Below are 19501 nucleotides of genomic sequence, written 5' to 3' on the forward strand. Positions count from 1 at the left end.
TCTGTCGTCAGAGATAACCACTGTTAACCTTTTGCTCTTTATCTTCCAGTTTTATTCCTATGTACTTCGTTGGATCATACTGTATATTTAGTTTTGTGTCTTCTGTTTTACTTTATGTACACAATGAGCATGTTCCAAATCATTAAGAGTTTTTTTGTTATCATAAGTTTTATAACTACATGATATTCTATCTTATGAATAAATTATCATTTATTTGACCCATATCCTATTATTAAACTTTTATGGTCTTCCCAATTTTTTATTGTATAAATATGACTTGATTACCTTAAATACATTAAATCTTTTTCTACATTTATGATTTCTATAGAATGAATTTCTAGAAATAAAATGAACATTTTAAATTTTTATTTATTTTTCTGTGCAGTGGGGTCTATTTATTTCTTACTATTTTTATTTCTTCCAGCTTTATTGAGAAATAACTGACTTACAACAAATAAACTATTTTAAAGTTCTTAATATATTTTACCAAATTGCTTTCTACAGAGGTTATAAAAAAGTTTCCTTACTATTTGGCCCACTTTGTAACAAAGAAGGATATGCTAGATTTCCTTCCAATCAAATATTATATTTCCAAGCCTTTTCTCTTTGTTGTATGGATCTGTATTAGTCAGAATAATGGCCCTCAAATGGTCCCCTACTACTTAGAACCTGTGAATATATTACTTTACAAGGCAACAGGGACTTTACAGATGTAATTATGGTTAAGGAATTGAGATGGGGAAGTTCTCTTGGATTACCCAGTTGGGCCCATTCTAATCATGAGTCTTTTAAAATGGAAGCACCTTTCTAGACTGTAGGGAACCAGAGAGATAGTGTGAGAAGGACTTTGAAAATGGATAAAGGGGGCCACAAGTCATGGAATGCAGGTACCTTATAAAGGCTGGAAAAGACAGGGAAACAGATTTTCCCCTAGAGCTTCCAGAAAGGAATAAGCCCTGTCTACTCCTTGATTTTAGCCCAATTAGTCCCATGTCAGATTCCTTTCCTATAGAATTGTAAAAGAACAAATTTATATTAAGCCACCAAATTTGTGGTAATTTGTTGCAGCAGCAATAGAAAAACTAATATAGCATCTAAAGCTAAAGCCAGAGATTGAGGTCCATAGGAATAGATTATTGTAACTTCAGAACAAGGAGCATTATACAGCACTGTTGATATTTCGATTCAAGTAAGACTAAAGAAGTGGAGGCAGACAAAACCACCAAATGTGAATTGTGCAGCACAATCTTAAGAGGTCCCAAGAGCTAGTCTCAATGCCTTGTAATGCAAATTAGAATCTGCCAATATGTTATTCTGCTTTTCTTCTGTTCTCACTTTTCTTCCCACCTTTCTAATGTTTAAAGGACGTTAGCATTTCGTAGAGGATTTTAAAGCAATCTAATTATGTGTAATCTTGTTTGTTATTTTTGGAATAAGGAAGAGAGTAAATATATTGCATGTAAAATCTTAGAACTTGATAGAATTTTTGGATAACCTAATCCAGTGAGTTTCCATGTAACTTTAGGGATCTTGAAAAGTTTTATGGAATGTAGGGGCTATCATGTGATGTTGAGAGAGAAGCCAAGCAATTGCTATGTTACCATCCCTCATTTCAATCAGGAATGTTCCACTTTAGTATGTTGTATATGTGGGACTTCCTCATAAAACTTGACTGAAAAAGCCCAAACTTATACTGTTAAAAAATTTTTTTCAGATACTATAGAGTCCACCTCCTCTTATTTTATCCACATGAAAAAAGTCCAAAGAAGTTATGAAAGTTCTAGGCAAAATCTACTCAAAATCTGAAGTTGGTCAAACCTCAAAGGACCACTAAAAATAGAGTATTATTGGAAAATTAATCCCAAGACTTTCATATTCTTTTGTAGCAGCTATGACTGAAAATATGCCATCTTTTACTGTAAAAATACCACTAATTTACTTTTCCATATAACACAGAATTGAATTGTTTTCAGGCAGTGTGCAATGTAATGAGTTTCAAACACAATTTTTTCTTGTCACCGAAACCACAGATTTGAAATAGCTATCTGAAACAGGGGTACCATTTGTGATTGTAAATATTGATTTCTATACAAGGATAATTAACCTTTAAGTGAATTGAATTTATCATGTCAAATATGCTACAATATTTAACATATAGACCTATAAAAGCAAAATTGTATCAGCTGAAGGTTTGGAAGTGGATGTATTATACTAAAAGGGCACTTTTCATAGGAAAATATTTCAAATTTTACCAATAGTTTTCTGATCTATTTTTTTCTTTCCTAATGTAACTAAACCTCATAATTCAGATAAATGAAGATTAAAGAGAAATGATGGGGGAAAAGGGCCCAAGTTAATTAAAGCCTAAGTTACTAAATTTTAAGAAATGCACTTTATTTTTATGTTATTTGAGCAATTAAAACTAGGCTAATAAATATTATGTAATACTACTAGATTTGATTTAATGACAACTGTTTATAGGTAAATGGGTGCTAATATCCCTCCTTACCTTCTTTTTACACTATTAATTTGCTTAGAAACTTAAAATAGAAGTAAACTTTTGTCAACCTTTGTTTAAGTATCAAAGCCTCAAATTAATAAGGTTACATTTTGGTCTTAAAAAGAACTGATAATTTCACTCAAAGAACAAGGATCAGGTGAAAATTATTTACCTCAACCAGTATACCAACAAAAGAAATAGAAGCTTCTTCATATTTCACAAAGAATAACTCAGGATTAGTTTTCCAGACTCCAAGCCATTTGCCTTTCAACTTTAATTTTTCTGATAGGTATCTACACATAGCATCATCAGCATCTTCTGCCTAGCAAAAGAAAAAATAGATACATATAAATACATGAAATTATAGATTTATATATTTTTTTACTGATTTCTATTTAAATATGAAACCGATATACCCTTAAATAATGAAAAACCTGGGAAATAATAGATTTTTAACTGAATCTATATTTAATGGAAAATAGAAACATTAAAAAATTAAAATAAATTTAAAAGAGATCTATTCACTCAATAGAGTAATTCAGAGATGAGACATCTACTTATTATGTTTTAAGTAACTGGTTTTATTAATCCACTGAGCAAAAAGTATACTGTAATTATACATATAAAAACATAGTTATTATCATGTTAAAAAACAGTAATGACTTTTTCTGAACTTTAAAGATTTATTGACTTTATTTAAAATTTATTCAGTACATAAAAATTTAAAATAGAAATCTACTCTATAAAACAAATGAGCATTTTAAGCATTCAATAAATATCTGCCCATTTGATTTTCTACATTTCAATTCAGCGACCTCAGGATGATAAGTAATATAAACTATTATGAAACTCAGTCATTAGACCCTGACTGATTAATGACACTGTGATTTATATAAATGTTTTTCAATTGCCTTTAAGAGGTCTAGCCTTCTCCAACCTCGAATATCAAATATAAGTTGGTCATTAAGTACCATTCTAGTTTTATGGTAACAGTATTTTTAAAATTTTTCTTCTGATTATAAAATATGGTTAACCTACAGAAAATCTGCAAAATACAGATAATATAAGGAAAACAAAAACCACCCCTAATCCTGACAGCCAGAATAACCATTGTTGATATTTTGGTGCATTTCCTTCCAGTCTTTTTTCTATGCATATATTCATCCATACATATGAAGCATATGTTTTGTCTTCTGATTTTTTTTCTTAACACTATAGCATAAGCATATCTATAGTTTCTGAAAACATAATTTTTACAGCTGCATGATTTTCCATTACATGAAGCCACCACAAGTTCTTTACAGCCCCCATAGTTGGAAATTTAGTTTCTAGTTTTTAAATTTTATAAACATCGGTGCAATGAAATCCTTGTACACAAATTCTTCTGCTATAACTTAAAAAAAGAAAAAACAGGTTAGAAGAAACAATATTTGCTCTATTCAGTATTACCAAGTATGTATCTTCTTTACAAAACCTCATTCCACATCCTAGACTGATGGCTGGGAACCACTCTTAAAATGTAAACGTTTTGAGTTATTGTAGTGTAAAAGTCAAGGCTAAGTAACCTTATCCTTACGCTTGGGCACAGATTGTTAACGAAAACACTAAGATGCATACCTGGGCACTGATAACCTCTCAGAAAACCAGAAAACACTATGTGATCTGTTTGAAGGAAAATCGAATTGGAACTCTTTTAACAGGGCCTGGGAACCTCTAACAAGGTGGAAGCCCTGGAAGTGTGGAGTAAATTTACTTTTTTTTTTTTGTGGTACGCGGGCCTCTCACTGTTGTGGCCTCTCCCTCCCGTTGCGGAGCACAGGCTCCGGACGCGCAGGCTCAACGGCCATGGCTCACGGGCCCAGCCGCTCCGCGGCATGTGGGATCTTCCCGGACCGGGGCACGAACCCGTGTCCCCTGCATTGGCAGGCGGACTCTCAACCACTGCGCCACCAGGGAAGCCCCGTAAATTTACTTTTTGAAATGCAGGGTTTCTTTGTGCCATCTGTACCCCCATCAGCATAGGAGGAAGACCCGAGTCCCCCTGGATTCCCGTCCGTTTTCTTCTCCTTCTCACCTTGCAGCCCTGCAGCACCTCGTCGCAATACAGGGCCACCTTCTCCTCCCTCCACATCCCCCTCATGGGGGACACGCAGACTGGGGGCAGTGGCTGCGCTTTCTCGTCATCCTCCTCCGGCACCGACAGAAGGGGCTCCTCTTCCTCTTCCTCGGGCCCCTGTCCCCGGCCCTCGGCCTGAGAGCCCGGCAGGAGCTGGAGCCGCCGCTGGGCCGCCTCCCGGACGGCTTTCCGCTTCACGGGGCGAGGGGAGGCCACCACCCACCGCACGGTAGACGCGGCGCTCTTCAGGGTCCCCGCCTCCACCGAGTCCCCGGTGAGCGCGGAGACAGACTTCTCGCCTCGCTGCCCGGGGCTGACGGTTCGGACCGAGTCTTCAGGCACCGTGGCTCTGGATCCCGACGCCATCTCCTCAGCACCCTGCGGGCCAGCGGCAACCGTTAGTCGCTTTACGGCCCGGACCGCGCGGGCCAATGGGCGAGCAACGAGCGCGGCGGCTCGAGGGGATCCCGCCTGGAGGGAGTTAGGGGATGGGGTGGTGGGCGCGGGTCCGGGTGTCGCGGGTGGTTCTGGGGCTTGGAGGTAGGTAGGGATACTGTGGGGCGCGACGGGGCGTGGGGGAAGGAAGGTTCTGGGCCAGCTGTTGGCGGGCGGGGTAGGGGCGCCACTAGATGATGCCCACTCCGCGGGCGCTGGCTCTAACCTCACCCTACTCACCTCAGAACCATCCAGAGACAGACTTCTCTCCCCATGGAGGGTTTTTATGGGGTCCTCACACGTTTTCAGGGTGATTGTGCGTCACCCTCCAGGTCCTCATGACCTAACGAATGTAGGTGGTACCTAACCCTCTATACACGCGTGTCTGCACAAACACAACCTGGAGGAAAATTTATTTTTATACTGGGTGGTGATGATAACTACAACTTTCTGGTTATTACTAGAGTTAACTCCAGTGTCAAATTCAACGATGTAGGTTTCCTCCAACATATTCACAGGGTTCCCAAAATAAAATTTCTTTTACATTTTAAGCAAGACATTTTCTGCCAAGAAGGATAGGTTAGTCTATTTTCATGCCCCTATTGTGTTGCTCAAAATTCTCACGTGAAAGATTATATTATGTAACTGTTAAACTGGACGCAAATTTCCAGCTGGGAATAATGTGTGCAAACTATAACACTTTAATAATAAAAGTCTGCTCAAGATGATACTTTGGAGAACAGAGACCATTCGTTTCTGTGATTTTACTATTGAATGTACGTTGAGCCAACTGGAATAACTTTTGTTTACAGTCTAGCTGTGAAATACTGCATAGGGGCTGACAGCACGCAAGGAGAGGAACACCATTGGGAAAACACCTGCCTGCCTTACCCCTGATCTGGAAGGACACTGTGTTAAATTTGGAGTCTATTTTAAGGTAAATATTAGTATTAATATCGTGTAACTATAGTTCAGGGAATAATTACAACATTCATCATGTTTAACTCTAAGTTTATTTCTTTTGTCAGAAGTCCTGGATTTTTAAAAAAATGATCCCACGCTGTAGATTTTACTCACCAAAAGTAAAATCAGTTACACAAGCATCTCTTGAAAAAGTTTGTTTTTAATAAAATTTGGATTTTTTATTCTTAGGTTCAGAATAATAGAGACCACTTGTCTTAGTCAGAAGTTCGAAAACAACAACAACCTCCCACCAAAAAAAGAGAAAGAAAACAAATATTTGTTAGGAACCTGCTACGTGCCAGGCAATGCATAAATGCCAAGTCATAGAAATAAAAGACAAAATTCTTATCCTCATAATCGTAGTGAAGGGTGCAGGTAGGTGAATAGATGATTGTGTTTGGTAAGGACCATGATAAAAATATATATACATATATAAGTATACATATATGTATGTATATACAAATATATGTATATATATATATTTTTTCCACATTGTGAGAAAAAGGGACTTTTCTTCCCAGAAGGGATACTTAACCTAAATCTTGATTATGAAAGCAGTATCTGTTCCCTGAGCCAATTTTGCAGTACAGAAAAGCATAAGAAAGAAGAAAATTTAAATAACTTTTTCTTCTTATTGCAATGCCTGGCAACAACAGCTGCTAAATTTGGTAATATTTTCTTTCAGTATTGTTTCCTATCATATTATTACAAAGTTTTGTTCCTATTAACTTCATTTTGTTTTTTATTTAGTGTATCATAAGCATTTTCTTATCATTACAAATTATTTAAACACATCATTTTCAATAGCTACATACAATTTTTTTGTATGGATGTAATTTCCTTAAACCTATACTTTCAGATATTTGGGTTATATTAATTTTTATAATAATAAATATGCCATTTTTAATATCTTTGTGCATAAATTTTTGAAAATTTCAGATCCCCTCACACCACCCCCAGGGAAAAGTGGCATTCCTGAACCAATTTAAGGCTCTCAGTATTGCAAAATCGTTTCCAAAAAAGGATGCATTAATTTCTACTTCACTTAGCAGATAAGATTCCCAGATGGGCTGTTATGAAATAGAAGTAGACTATAGGCGCCTACGGCAGGGGTAGAATGGGGGATGGAGTAGGGTGAACATTCTAGGAAGAGAGAGTTGTTAATGGTTTTACAGAGGGGTAAAATAACTTGGCCTAAGTAGGTTGGTATTGCTGGAATAGAGGGGACAAATTGAATAAAACCTCAGGTTGGAAAACACACAAAAGCCGTATCACAAAGGGTCACATATATGATGTCTGTAAGGAGTTGAATTCTAACCATACTGATGAACTGTCCCTTACCCTACTTTATATTCCACTCTCTGATCCAGCACCCTCAGTATCCATTCCCATATAAACTTTCCCACCTCCTTCCATTACATATGGGCCACTCCTTCAGTGTCCTTGTCTTCCCTTAGCAGACCCAATACTCCCCTGGCTGAGTTATGTTGTATCTTTTTTTTTTTTTTAATCACCCAAAAGATCTCCTATAAAATAAATTCTTAGGCAAAGAGATAGAATATGATTAAAGTACACACACACACACACACACACACACACACACACACATCATAGAAAAAACAGTTAGGGACTTCCCTGGTGGTGCACTGGTTAAGAATCCACCAGCCAATGCAGGGGACACGCGTTCAAGCCCTGGTCTGGGAAGATCCCACATGCCGCGGAGCAACTAAGCCTGTGTGCTGCAACTACTGAGCCTGCGCTCTAGAGCCCGCGAGCCACAACTACTGAGCACACGTGCCACGACTACTGAAGCCAGTGTGGCTAGAGCCCATGCTCTGCAACAAGAGAAGCCACCACAATGAGAAGCAGACGCACCACAATGAAGAGTAGCCCCTGCTCGCCACAACTAGAGAAAGCCCACGTGCAGCAATGAAGACCCAACGCAGCCAAAAATAAATAAATAAAAATTAATTAATTAATTAAAAAAAAACAGTTAATAAGAGTATACCTAGAGATGAACCAGATACTGAAATTAACATATGAAGTCTTTTTTTAATTTAATTTTTTTATACAGCAGGTTCTTATTATCTGTTTTATACATATTAGTGTATACACGTCAATCCCAATCTCCCAATTCATTCCACCACCCCCCCCACCCCCGCTTTCCCCCCTTGGTGTCCATACCTTTGTTCTCTACATCTGTGTCTCTATTTCTGCCTTGCAAACCAGTTCATCCATACCATTTTTCTAGATTCCACATGTATGCATGAATATACGATATTTGTTTTTCTCTTTCTGACTTAGTTCACTGTCTATGACATTCTCTAGGTCCACCCGCATCTCTACAAATGACCCAATTTCATGGCTGAGTAATAATGCATTGTATATATGTAGCACATCTTCTTTATCCATTCATCTGTCGATGGGCATTTAGGTTGCTTCCATGACCTGCCTATTGTAAATAGTGCTGCAGTGAACACTGGGATGCATGCGTCTTTTTGAATTATAGTTTTCTCAGGGTATATGCCCAGTAGTGGGATTGCTGGGTCATATGGTAATTCTATTTTTAGTTTTTTAAGCAACCTCTATACTGTTCTCCGTAGTAGCTGTATCAATTTGCATTCCCACCAACAGTGCAAGAAGTTTCCCTTTTCTCCACACCCTCCCCAGCATTTGTTGTTTGTAGATTTTCTGATGATGTCCATTCTAACAGGTGTGTGGTGAGAACTCATTGTAGTTTTGATTTGCATTTCTCTAATAATTAGTGATGTTGAGCAGCTTTTCATGTGCCTCTTGGCCATCCGTATGTCTTCTTTGGAGAAATGTCTATTTAGGTCTTCTGCCCATGTTTTGATTGGGTTTTTTGTTTTTTTAATGTTGAGGTGCATGAGCTGTTTATATATTTTGCAGATTAATCCTTTGTCAGTTGATTTGTTTGCAAATATTTTCTGAGGGTTGTCTTTTCATTGTGTTTATAGTTTCCCTTGCTGTGCAAAAACTTTTAAGTTTCATTACATCCCATTTGTTTATTTTTGTTTTTATTTTCATTACTCTAGGAGGTGGGTCAGAAAAAATCTTGCTGTGATTTATGTCAAAGAGTGTTCTTCTATGTTTTCCTCTAAGAGTTTTATTGTGTCCAGTCTTACATTTAGGTCTTTAATCCATTTTGAGTTTATTTTTGTGTATTGTGTTAGGGAGTGTTCTAATTTCACTTTTTACACGTAATTGTCCAGTTTTCCCAGCACCACTTATTGACGAGACTGTCTTTTCTCCACTGTATCTCCTCGCCTCCTTTGTCATAGATTAGTTGACCATAAGTGCGTATGTTTATCTCTGGGCTTTCTATCCTGTTCCATTGATCTATATTTCTGTTTTTGTGCCAGTACCATACTATCTTGATTACTGTAGCTTTGTGGTATAGTTTGAAGTCGGGGAGCCTAATTCCTCCAACTCCGTTTTTCTTTCTCAAGATTGCTTTGGCTATTCCGGGTCTTTTGTGCCTTCATACAAATTTTAAGAGTTTTCATTCTAGTTCTGTAAAAGCTACCACTGGTAACTTGATAGGGATTGCATTGAATCTGTAGATTGCTTTGTGTAGTATAGTCATTTTCACAATATTGATTCTTCCAATCCAAGAACATGGTATGTCTCTCCATCTGTTTGTGTCATCTTTGATTTCTTTCATCAGTGTCTTATAATTTTCTGAGTACAGGTCTTTTACCTCCTTAGGTAGGTTCATTCCTGGGTATTTTATTCCTTTTGTTGCAATGGTGAATAGGATTGTTTCCTTAATTTCTCTTTCTGATCTTTCATTATTTGTGTATAGGAATGCAAGAGATTTCTGTGCATTAATTTTGTATCCTGCAACTTTACCAAATTCATTGAAGAGCTCTAGTAGTTTTCTGGTGGCATCTTTAGGATTATCTATGTTTAGTATCATGTCATCTGCAAACAATGACAGCTTTTCTTCTTCTTTTCTGATTTGTATTCCTTTTATTTCTTTTTCTTCTCTGATTGCCATGGCTAGGACTTCCAAAACTATGTTGAATAATAGTGGTGAGAGTGGACATCCTTGTTTTGTACGTGATCTTAGAGGAAATGCTTTCAGTTTTTCACCATTGAGAATGATGTTTGCTGTGGGTTAGTCATATATGGCCTTTATTACGTTGAGGTAGGTTCCCTCTATGCCCACTTTCTGGAGAGTTTTTATCATAAATGGGTGTTGAATTTTGTCAAAAGCATTTTCTACATCTATTGAGATGATCATATGGTTTTTATTCTTCAGTTTGTTAATATGGTGTATTGCATTGATTGATTTGCATATATTGAAGAATCCTTGCATCCCTGGGATAAATCCCACTTGATCAAGGTGTATGATCCTTTTAATGTGTTGTTGGATTCTGTTTGTTAGTATTTTGTTGATGATTTTTGCATCTATATTAGTGATATTGGTCTGTAATTTTCTTTTTTGGTAGTATTTTTGTCTGGTTTTGGTGTCAGGGTAATTGTGGCCTTGTAGAATGAATTTGGCACTTTTCCTTCCTCTGCAATTTTCTGGAAGAGTTTGAGAAGGATGGGTGTTAGCTCTTCTCTAAGTGGTTGACAGAATTTGCCTGTGAAGCCATCTGGTCCTGGACTTTTGTTTGTTGGGAGATTTTTAATCCCAGTTTCAATTTCATTACTTGTGATTGGTCTGTTCATATTTTCTGTTTCTTCCTGGTTCAGTCTTGGAAGGTTATACCTTTCTAAGAATTTGTCCATTTCTTCCAGGTTGTCCATTTTGTTGGCATAGAGTTGCTTGTAGTAGTCTCTTAGGATGCTTTGTATTTCTGAGGTGTCTCTTGTAACATCTCCTTTTTCATTTCTAATTTTATTGATTTCAGTCCTCTCCCTCTTTTTCTTGATGAGTCTGGCTAAAGGTTTATCAATTTTGTTTATCTTCTCAAAGAACCAGCTTTTAGTTTTATTGATCTTTGCTATTGTGTTCTTTGTTTCTAATTCATTTATTTCTGCTCTGATCTTTATGATTTCTTTCCTTCTGCTAACTTTGGGTTTTGTTTGTTCTTCTTTCTCTAGTTCCTTTAGGTGTAAGGTTAGATTGTTTATTTGAGATTTTTCTTGTTTCTTGAGGTAGGATTGTATTGCTTTAAACTTCCCTCTTAGAACTGCTTTTGCTGCGTCCCATAGGTTTTGGATCGTCGTGTTTGCATTGTCATTTGTCTCTAGGTATTTTCTGATTTCCTCTTTGATTTCTTCAGTGATCTCTTGGTTATTTAGTTACATATAGTTTAGCCTCTATGTGTTTGTGTTTTTTTCGTTTTTTTCCCCTGTAATTGATTTCTAATCTCATAGCGTTGTGGTTGGAAAAGACACTTGGTATGATTTCAATTCTTTTAAATTTACCAGGGCTTGATTTGTGACCCAAGATGTGATCTATCCTGAAGAATGTTCCATTTGCACTTGAGAAGGGAGTGTAATCTTCTGTTTTCACATGGAATGTCCTATATATATCAATTAAATCTATCTGGTCTGTTATGTCATTTAAAGCTTGTGTTTCCTTATTAATTTTCTGTTTGGATGATCTGTCCATTGGTGTAAGTGAAGTGTTAAAGTCCCCCACTATTATTGCATTACTGTTGATTTCCTTTTTTATAGCTGTTAGCATTTGCCTTATGTGTTGAGGTGCTCCTATGTTAGGTGCATATATATGCATAATTGTTATATCTTCTTCTTGGATTGATCCCTTGATCATTATGTAGTGTCCTTCCTTGTCTCTTGTAACATTCTTTATTTTAAAATCTATTTTATCTGATATGAGTATTGCTACTCCAGCTTTCTTTTTTTTTTTTTTTTTGCGGTACGGGGGCCTCTCACTGTTGTGGCCTCTCCCTCCCGTTGCGGAGCACAGGCTCCGGACGTGCAGGCTCAACGGCCATGGCTCACGGGCCCAGCCGCTCCGCGGCATGTGGGATCTTCCCGGACCAGGGCACGAACCCGTGTCCCCTGCATGAGCAGGCGGACTCTCAACCACTGCGCCACCAGGGAAGCCCCTCCAGCTTTCTTTTGATTTCCATTTGCATGGAATATCTTTTTCCGTCCCCTCACTTTCAGTCTGTATGTGTCCCTAGGTCTGAAGTGAGTCTCTTGTAGATAGCATATAGATGGGTCTTGTTTTTGTAACCATTCAGCGAGCCTGTGTCTTTTGGTTGGAGCATTTAATCTATTCACATTTAAGGTAATTATCGATATGTATGTTCCTATTACCATTTTCTTAATTGTCTTGGGTTTGTTTTTGTAGGTCCTTTTCTCCTCTTGTGTTTCCCACTTAGAGAAGTTCCTTTAGCATTTGTTGTAGAGCTGGTTTGGTGGTGCTGCATTCTCTTAGGTTTTGCTTGTCTGTAAACTTTAGATTTCTCCGTCAAATCTGAATGAGACCATTGCCAGATAGAGTAATCTTGGTTGTAGGTTCTTCCTTTTCATCACTCTAAATATATTGTGCTGCTCCCTTCTGGCTTGTAGAGTTTCTGCTGAGAAATCAGCTGTTAACCTTATTGGAGTTCCCTTGTATGTTATTTGTCGTTTTTCCCCTGTTGCTTTTAATAATTTTGCTTTGTCTTTAATTTTTCCCAATTTGATTACTATGTGTCTAGGCGTATTTCTCCTTGGGTTTATCTTGCCTGGGAATCGCTGCACTTCCTGGACTTGGGTGGCTATTTCCTTTCCCATGTTAGGGAAGTTTTTGACTAAAATCTCTTTAAATATTTTCTCGGGTCCTCTCTCTCTCTCTTCTCCTTCTGGGACCCCTATAATGCGAATGTTAATGCATTTAATGTTGTCCCAGTGGCCTCTTAGGCTGTCTTCATTTCTTCTGTTCCACGGCAGTGAATTCCACCATTTTGTCTTCCAAGTCTCTTATCCGTTCTTCTGCCCCAGTCATTCTGCTATTGATTCCTTCGAGTGTGTTTTTCATATTGGTTATTGTATTGTTCATCTCTGTTTGTTGTTCTTTAATTCTTCTAGGTGTTCTTTAATTCTTTTAGGTGTTTGTTCTTTAATTCTTCTAGGCCTTTGTTAAACGTTTCTTGCATCTTCTCCATCTTTGCCTCCATTCTTTTTGCGAGGTCCTGGATCATCTTCACTATCATTATTTTGAATTTTTTTTCTGGAAGGTTGCCTGTCTCCACTTCGTTTAGTTGTTTTTCTGGGGTTTTATCTTGTTCCTTCATCTGGTACAAAGTCCTGTGCCTTTTCATTTTGTCTGTCTTTCTGTGAATGTTGTTTTCATTCCACAGGCTGCAGGATTGTAGTTCTTGCTTCTGCTGTCTGCCCTCTGGTGGATGAGCCTATCTAAGAGGTTTGTGGAAGCTTCCTGACGGGAGAGACTGGTGGTGGGTAGAGCTGGGTGTTGTTCTGGTGGGCAGAGCTCAGTAAAACTTTAATCCACTTGTCTGCTGATGGATGGGGCTGAGTTCCCTCCCTGTTGGTTTTTTGGCCTGAGGCAACCCAGCACTAGAGGCTACAGGCTCTTTGATGGGACTAATGGTGGACTCCGGGAGGGCTCATGCCAAGGAGTACTTCCCAGAACTTCTGTTGCCAGTGTCCTTGTCCCCACCGTGAGCCACAGCCGCCCTCTGCCTCTTCAGGAGACCCTCCAACACTAGCAGGTAGGTCTGGTTCAGTCTCCTATGAGGTCACTGCTCCTTCCCCCTGGGTCCTGATGCGCACACTACTTTGTGTGTGCTCTCCAAGAGTGGAGTCTCTTTTTCCCCCAGTCCTGTCAAAGTCCTGCAATCAAATCCTGCTAACCTTCAAAGTCTGATTCTCTGGGAATTCCTCCCATTGCCGGGCCCCCAGGTTGGGAAGCCTGATGTGGGGCTCAGCACCTTCAGTTCAGTGGGTGGACTTCTGTGGTATAATTTTTCTCCAGTTTGTGAGTCACCCACCCAGTGGTTATTGGATTTGATTTTATTGTGATTGTGCCCCTCCTACTGTCTCATTGTGGCTTCTCCTTTGTCTTTAGATGTGGGGTATCTTTTCTGGTGAGTTCCAGTGTCTTCCTGTCAATGATTGTTCAGCAGTTAGTTGTGATTCTGGTGCTCTCGCAAGAGGGAGTCGGGTTTTGTTGTATCTTAACCCTATTTATTGGACTGGTGGCCAGGAGGAAATATGGGGTAGATCGTCAGGAGTGGTGCATGTAAGGCAGAAGCGTATGCCTCATCTACAAGCACAGGGGGACTAGCCTTTAATGGGTAGATGTATGCCCAGAAGGTTCAGGGGAACCTGGGGATTTAATATTTTCAAACGTATCAACCAAGATATCCCCAAGTCTCAGGTTCTCACTCCTTCCCAATCAGAGCCTCACTTTGATTTAGCAATCTTGCTCTGACTGAGAACTCAACCTTCTCTGAAACTTCATTGCTTTTGTAAAAACCTGGAGCTCGGTTTTTTCCTGCCCTTCTGCAGAAAATGAGTCTTTTATTTGCTGCAGTGGAGGCCTCTCGCCTCTCACCTTAAATTGGTGATTAATCACCTTAGCCTTTCTTTGTCTTATGCCAGTGCATAGAATAAGTAAGACTCAGCAAGAGCCATAAGAGTCCTTATAATTACCTCTTCCACCAAACTTCTCAAACTCCTGATATTGTACCACCAGTGAAGCCCTTCCCTTTCACCCACAGTGAAAGTTTTAACCATTGCACCTACACCTGCTGGGAGCTATTGGTATTCCACCTACCACCAATGACAGTGTTCTCATTGACAACTGGTGATCCAGCTCCACAATATCATCTTATAATCTGCTTCCATACCAACTGTCTTAGGTTGGGTCTCCTGGGATTCAGGATCTGAGAGAATGATTTGCATAAAGAGAATTTGAGGGAGTGTTTTTGAGAACAACATCTGTAAGGGAATGAAGGAAGTGGGAATCTGTGCTTTCTTACAGCAGTTAAAACAATTCTTGCATTTAATTAGTAATTCTAACTAGCAAGGCCTTGTGTGCTAAATGAGACCAGCTCTATTCTATACTTTGCATGGGAGAGGGGTGTGTGGGGGGGGAGGGGCATATTTCCTCTCTTTTTGGAGACTTTTCCTTGAATTGGATATTCCTTGCCATTGTAGTGGTAAGATGCATGATTTTGATAGTTGAGTGGTGCCCCAAGGTGGAAAGGATGTTTCCAGGCCTGTGCAGAGATTAGGGCTCAGGTCTGCCAAAAATGAGGAGAGAGTCTGTGGACCCTGCATACGTGGGCTAGTTTCCACATTGGGTTTTGTTGCAAAAACCTCCTGGTTTGTCTTGTTTGTCACAAGGACCTTGAAGGGGATACCTGACTATAGCATAATTGAATTTGAGAAAGTTAAGGTCCTGGATATCGTTCTTTCTCTCTTATTCCCAAGGATCTGATCAGTAGCCATTGTCCTACCTTGCTCATGCTCTTTTCTTCACCTGAAATGCCTTTCCTGCTTGCCTCTACCTGTCAAAATTCCTCTAAGCCAGGTTCCAATACATGTCCCTTGTCAGAACTAAACTTCCTCTCTTCTGTGCTCTCAGAGTACTTTTTGCATAGTATTATAATACACTGAAAACACTTCATGTGGAAAGACAACGACATTTATAGTTTTTATCCCCAGTACTTAACCCAGTTTTGGCATATAACTAGTAAAAGTTTTAAGAATTACAGCACTCTAGGGGTACAATAAATATTTTTCCAACTTCTGAATTGTGTGTCTGTCTCCCTTAGGTTATTACCTCCATGCTGCTCAGGATCAGGTTCTACTCATCTTTATGTTCACTACAGAACTTTTTTAGCACGGAGGTCTCACATTGCCAGTTCTTAGTGCATGTGTGCTTAAATTCTTTAGATTAATGTAAATACTTGTATGCTGTTATTCTCTTTGGGTTGGACTCTCTTGGGGAGCTCTGGGTTAAATCCACAGACTGTTTCCAATATACAAATCATCTAAATGACAACATTTTATTTAAAATTTAGAACTCATTATTTTTTATGAGAAAAATATTTCTGATAAAAACTTATTTTCTTCTTGGGTCACTGTGAAGTAGAAAAAGTAGGCTTGTAAATTCTTTCAATCCTGCAGCCCCTGAACATTAATTCCTTGGGATCTTCTTTTCTCTTTTTTGATCTTAGAGGGAAAGAACAAAGAACTGATGAGTAATAACAGCTAGCCCTAAGCAAAACAAAGCCTTGATAAGGCTCACTGACATTTCAGAGGTCCACCCAGACTCAGAGTTTTCTTGATATTTCATTATTGTATAGAGTAGGGGCTTGGAGTCAGGAGCAGTGCAGATCCACTTGACATAAATACAGAGATGTAATAGGGGCTGGAGTGTAATAAAACCAACTTTGGGATTGGAGGAATGTACTGGAGAGATAGCAGAGACTTGGAGGATTTGTGAAATGTGAAATAAAATAGAGTCACTAATGTCAAGCTGTTTTAAAATGGAGTCAGGAGGCTGTTAAGGAAGTGGACGTTACACATATCCTCACCAGGTGGAACCATGAAATTTTGAACTGAGCCAAACCACAAGTAGTCCAAAGATTCTGCAAAAACACCTGCAACTTGTCAGAGTAATGGACTTTTACCTCCCTCTAGTGATAACCTTGGCATTCAGTAATGTTTAGCAAAGACTAGCTTCTGCCTCCAACTCCAATTAAAAGTCTTTGTAATGCAAACCTCCCTTCTTTGCCTTTAAAAGCCCCTGACTTTTTCTCCCTAGCAGGACACTGTTCGGGTTGCTACCTGAATTTGCATGCCTTGAATTGCAATTCTTTGATCCCAAATAAAGGTTTTTTGCCTGATTATCCCTTTCTAGTTTTGTTTAGGTCGAGGGGTGTCAGAAGTGGGATCTGAAGTGCTCTCAATGCCACAGGACTGATATTTCCTGGAATCAGTGTGGTACACCCAGACCATCTTGTGTTCACTGTTTCCACAAATTGCCATCTCCTTCAACTGTGAGTCATCTCAGGCTCCAACCTCCCTTCTTTAAGTTGAGGTTGATCCTTTCTTTGGGATCAGGTGGGCAGTTGCCCTGGAGGACGATTGTCTCACTCTGCCAGTTCATTGCTGTGCTGCTATAGGGGTTTCCCTTCTGCTGAGTGTTCTGATCTCTTTGCATGCTTATTTAATTATGGGATTGTACTTTTTTAAGTTCCCCCAAGTATCTTCCCCCAGGGACCCAAGCAGGTTTTATGTTTAAAAACTATGGTCCTGGGAGTTCCCTGGTGGCCTAGTGGTTAGGATTTGGCACTTTCACTGCAGAGGCCCAGGTTTGATCCCTGGTCGGGGAACCATCCCACATGCCACACAGCATGGCCAAAATCCAAAAAGAAAGAAACAAACAAAAAACAGAAAACAGGGCTTCCCTGGTGGTACAGTGGTTGAGAGTCCGCCTGCTGATGCAGGGGATGTGGGTTCGTGTCCCGGTCCGGGAGGATCCCACATGCCGCGGAGCCACTGGGCCCGTGAGCCATGGCCGCTGAGCCTGCGCGTCTGGAGCCTGTGCTCCACAACGGGAGAGGCCCGCGTACTGCACACACACACACAAAAAAAAACCCAGAAAACAAAACAAAACAACAAAAAAACCAAAAAAACTATGGTCCTTTATTTTATAAATTTCTCTTTCAATGGACTGATAATACCAAATATGATTTAAAATTACAGTTGGCTACAACGGGGTTCTTTTGAAGTCCCTAAACTTATTTTTCTGCACAATAAACTCGAGAACTGCAGAACTAAGCAAACTGAATGGGGCACTTACTTTAATTGGTGTTTAGAAGCCTCTAAACGAGTCCAAGATTCCAAAATCACTTCCCTCCAAGATACAAATTCTAAACTTTCTGAAGTGGTTTCTCAATTACAAAAGACTCATAACTCTTCTCTGTCACCCCCTCCTGCTCCTCAAGTCTGCCCTCCACCCACCCAACCTCCACCTCTCCCGCTTCCCTTGCTGAACTCCCATTTTATTCCAAAGACCCCAAGGCCTCCCTTGATCTTCCAGCCCCAGCGTCTTCTACTTAAACCATTTCAAATTTTGCCCTTTAAATTGGAACCCAATAATGAGAGCACCCATTTATTTATGTGGCCATGCCACATGGCTTGTGGGATATTAGCTTCCTGACCAGGGATTGAACCCTGGCCGACAACACTGAAAGCATGAAGTCCCAACTACTGGACCTCCAGGGGATTCCCAGGGCACCCTTTTACATGTCATTTATACACTTTGGACGAAGGCAGAATTGTGAGCTATAGCCAAAGAATTTCCCAAGGTTACTGAAGACCCTCACCATTTTGCAAAGGAATTTATCATTGTCATTCAAACCTATGAGCCTGTGTTTCCTGATCTTTAATAATTAGTCCACATGCTCATGGGAGAAGGTCAGGCCCAACACTAGATAGCTAATGCTAGCTGGAATCATCCTCTAGAGTATCTTCAGTGGATCATGGCAGCTGATCCAAAGCCCAAGAAGCAGCGAAAACCTTATATGAAGCCATCTGCCAGGCCTTCCCAAAAACCAGTTGATAGGAATAAAATGCAAGCATGCACAAAGGGCTGACAAACCTGTGCATGACTATTACAACCGACATAAAGTTGTTTTCAAGGAAAACTCTGGACTCCCTTTGGATGCAGAGTCACTAAGGTGGCCTGTAACTCCATGTTCATAAACAATCCAGATGAAGATCTCACAATTCTAGTAAAATGAGCACAACTTAATTGGGAAACCATGGTAACTTCCAATTTGGTTAATCTGGCAAACCAATTGACCTGGACTATTCAAAATTCAAATAAATGAAAAGCCACTAAAATCGTGAATTTACAGCTTCAACAGGTATAGGCCTCTTTCCAGGGGCTTCCACAAACTAAATCAAAGCCTCACACTCTAAAAATGTCTGCCATTTTTGCAAGAAACATGGCCGTTGGAAAAAGGATTGCCTTAAACTAAAACACTTTAAACAATCCTCCTGTGTTAAACCTTCAGCTCCTCTTATGGACTGAGCCTGCTCGAGGACAAACAAGGGGTTTTTCCAATCCTTCCCTTCAGTCTTCTGGACGAAACTTCCTTATGATTGGAAATGAAGTCCTTACTGTCTTAACTGACACTGGAGCCACACTATTCACGCTCAACCACACCAACCTCAAACAACCCCTTCCTCAGAGCACTGAGAAAATTCAAATGGTGACAACATCCAATAAACCCCTGATAGCTTATAAGTCCCTTAACTTTCCTTTCCAACTGGGCTCCCTCCAGGACAGCTATTCCTTCCTATTGGTCAATTCTGCTCCTGTCAACTTCCTAGGAAAAGACTTTTTAGAAAAATATCATGCTGCCATCTTTTTTTCTCTAAAGAGGGAAATTATCCTCGAAATTGATTTAACCCCCTCAACAACTAATGGCATTCCAAGCTCCTCAATCCTATTAGCAACTTTTGCCCTTAGGACAAGCTTCTAAAATGACATAAACTTAAAACTCCTCAAA

At 39.5% G+C, this 19501-nt stretch overlaps 1 protein-coding gene across 2 annotated transcripts in view; it reads right to left on the reverse strand.

The window, feature by feature from the left end:
• Positions 1-5003, reverse strand: part of SHCBP1L (SHC binding and spindle associated 1 like) — a gene marked incomplete at both ends in the record, with an annotated part of 45244 nt that extends 40241 nt beyond the window's left edge. The window contains 2 exons of one of the 2 annotated variants that reach the window (XM_082663519.1): positions 2673-2822; positions 4509-5003. In XM_082663519.1, coding sequence (XP_082519645.1) covers positions 2673-2822; positions 4509-4982 — 624 coding nt within the window. The remainder of the gene's footprint in view (positions 1-2672; positions 2823-4508) is intronic. The other variant, XM_082663518.1, reaches the window with a different exon arrangement.
• Between the last annotated feature and the right edge of the window lie 14498 nt (positions 5004-19501).

This window comes from Grampus griseus, assembly GCF_964374135.1.
Source record: "Grampus griseus genome assembly, chromosome: 1".
NCBI lineage: Eukaryota > Metazoa > Chordata > Mammalia > Artiodactyla > Delphinidae > Grampus > Grampus griseus.